This window comes from Monoraphidium neglectum (genome assembly GCF_000611645.1).
Source record: "Monoraphidium neglectum strain SAG 48.87 unplaced genomic scaffold scaffold04325, whole genome shotgun sequence".
Classification (NCBI taxonomy): Eukaryota; Viridiplantae; Chlorophyta; class Chlorophyceae; order Sphaeropleales; family Selenastraceae; genus Monoraphidium; species Monoraphidium neglectum.
Window position 1 is genome coordinate 1 of NW_014009304.1, and position 2,590 is coordinate 2,590.

At 70.5% G+C, this 2,590-nt stretch overlaps 1 protein-coding gene across 1 annotated transcript in view; it reads left to right on the plus strand.

Moving 5' to 3' along the window:
- Window positions 1-427: 427 nt before the first annotated feature.
- MNEG_14207 (tRNA pseudouridine synthase B) overlaps window positions 428-2,590 on the plus strand; it is a gene marked incomplete at both ends in the record, with an annotated part of 2,444 nt that continues 281 nt past the window's right edge. The window contains 5 exons of the mRNA XM_014037320.1: window positions 428-434; window positions 1,018-1,154; window positions 1,358-1,643; window positions 1,867-2,054; window positions 2,307-2,573. Of these exons, the coding sequence (XP_013892774.1) occupies window positions 428-434; window positions 1,018-1,154; window positions 1,358-1,643; window positions 1,867-2,054; window positions 2,307-2,573 (885 nt within the window). The remainder of the gene's footprint in view (window positions 435-1,017; window positions 1,155-1,357; window positions 1,644-1,866; window positions 2,055-2,306; window positions 2,574-2,590) is intronic.

The following is a 2,590-nucleotide window of genomic DNA, read 5'->3' on the forward strand; positions in this document are numbered from 1 at the left end:
GACGGGGGCAGGGGGGAAGTGGGGGCCGCAGCGCGCCTGCACGATGCGCCGCAGCTCAGCTCGGTCCTCCCCGTCACTCGACTCGTCGTCACTCGGTGAGATCAGGATGATGTCATCGTCGTCACTGCCCGCGTCGTAGTCGTCCCCCCAGCTGCCCGCCAAGACTTCGGCAGCCTGCTGCTGCTGCTGCTCCCCGGCTGCGTCGCCGTCGGCGTCGCCGCCGCTGCCCGCCTTGCGCGGCCGCCTGCGCTTGGCCTTGGCGTGCGCGGCGACCAGGCGTGCGGGGCTGGCCCAGCCGCAAAGGCGCGGCAGCGGCAGCGGCGCGGCTGCGGCCAAGCGGCGCTGCGCGACCAGGGCGGCCGCGCGGTGCGGCAGCAGCATCGCGCCGCGCGCTCGCCCCAGCGACGCTACGGACGCGCCGCTAAGCATGCTGGGTGAGTTTAAAAATCGGGCACTAGACTACGTTGGACTAATGCATGCAGGGTGCTGGACGGGGCTAGGACATGCACAAAAATGCACTGCTGGCAACCAGGCAAGCTTGAGACTGTGTGGCACCGACAACGGTGTCCAGGCCATGCATTCGGCGTGCACTGTGACAATAATGATGAGTTTAGCTGCAAGTTGCGCCGTTCTATATTGCTACCAGCAAACCGTCTGATCTGTAGTGCCATCTGTCACCCCGAGCCTGCCAGCTCGTTGTTTGGCCGCAACGCCGACGCAAGCACGCCTTCAGTCTGGCGCTGAAGTTGACACCCGCTCCCGGGGCCTGGCCTCGCCACCGACCGAGCGCCCCACCGCTGCGTGCGCTGCGGTGCTCGTGCTGGCGGGCGCGGTCGCCCGCCGCCGCGGCTCGGCAGCGACCGGGTCCCCATCGCGCCCTCCCGGCCCACCCCGGCGTGGACGGCGGTGTAGCACAGCAGGAGCGGGGCCGACGCCGAAGCAGCAGCGCCGGCAGGGGCGGCGGCGCTGAGGGGCGCAGCCGTCCCGCTGACGCGCCCTCCACGCCGTCACCGGCAGCAGCGCCCGCCCCCGCGCCCGGCGGGCTGCAGCCGATTACTGTTGAGCCGCCGCCGGCCATAGAGGCCGGGGGCTACCTCGTTCCCGGCGTCAACGACGGCTGGACATGGGATGACGATTACAATCCGCAGGCTCTGGTAAGCCCGCCCCGATCTGACATGCGGCGCCCCAGCCACACTCTCCCTGCCTCATGCCTGCGTCCCAGCGTGCTGCATGCAGGATGGAATGCATTGTTTGGTTGCCTCCTTTGCAGTTTGCAGCGGCCGCTGTCCACCACTTATAATCGAGCAGTGCAAAGTCGACTGACCGCCACGCCCCCCCTCCCCTCCCCTCCCCAAAGGCCCGCGCCGCCCGCGCCGCGCGCGAGCCCGCCCAAAGCCCCCGCGCGGCGCTGCTGCAGCGCCGCCGTGACGCCGAGGCCGCGCGCGTGCCGACCGTGATCACCCGCCTGCCGCAGCACCTGGGGCGAGAGACAACCGGGAACGGCGTGCTGCTTGTTGACAAGCCCCTCGAATGGAGCGCGCTCGATGTGGCCGTGGCCGTCAAGCGCGCCGTGCGCACCAAGCGGGCCGGCCACGCGGGCGCGCTTGACCAGGGGGCGACGGGGCTGGTGATCATCTGCCTAGGTGGGGTTGCTGGGGGCGAGGGGGCGCGCGGCAGCTTCGTTTCGCTCTTCGCGGCCCCCCGCTGCCGCGGGCGGCGACGGGGTCTGATGGCGGCCTGTGGCAGCGCCACGGCAGCGCAGGCGGCCCTGTGCAGCGCTCCTGGCGGTTGCAATGGCGCACTTTCTTGCCTGCGACGAGCCAGCTACGCCTTGACAGGTGTCGCGCGCCGCTGCCCCCTCTGCAGGCGACGCGACGCGGCTCGTGCCGCGCTTTGCGCCTCTGCCGCGGGCCTACAGCGGTGTGATTCGCCTGGGCGCCACCACGGCCACCGACGACGCGAGCGGTGATGTCATCGAGCGGCTGCCCTGGGGCCACGTGACGGACGCAGACCTGGAAGCTGCCGGGAAGGCGCTGACGGGCGAAATTATGCAGGTGCGGAGCCAGACGGCGGCTGACGCGCTTAGGGAGGGGGTCGGAGGCGCCGCTGCCGGACTGCGCCGCCGCCCGCGCTGCGGCTTGAGAGGAGATCCGCCAGTGGCAAGAAGGCAGCTGGCTGTGTCTATGAGGTTGCTTTGCTGAGCTTGCGTGGCCGGCAGCTGTAGTTTTGCTGAGCAGGAAAACCCCTTCTGCATGGCTGTCACGGTCGACATTTATGCGGACCCTTCCCGCGCTTTCTTTGCACAGGTCCCCTCCGTTTGGAGCAGCACCAAAATCGACGGGCGCCCCGCCTATTGGTACGCCAACCGCGGAGAGCCCCGCACCCTGCCCCCCCGCGCCGCCGTTATCTCATCGCTGTCCCTCTGGCGCGAGCCCGGCTCCAACGACGTCGGCTTCCGATGCGAGTGCGGCCGCGGCGCCAGCATGCGCGCGCTCGCGCGCGACCTGGGCGCGGCGCTCGGCTGCGGTGCGCACCTGCTGTCGCTGCGGCGGGAGGGGATCGGGGGTTTCAGCGTCGAGCGCGCGTGGAC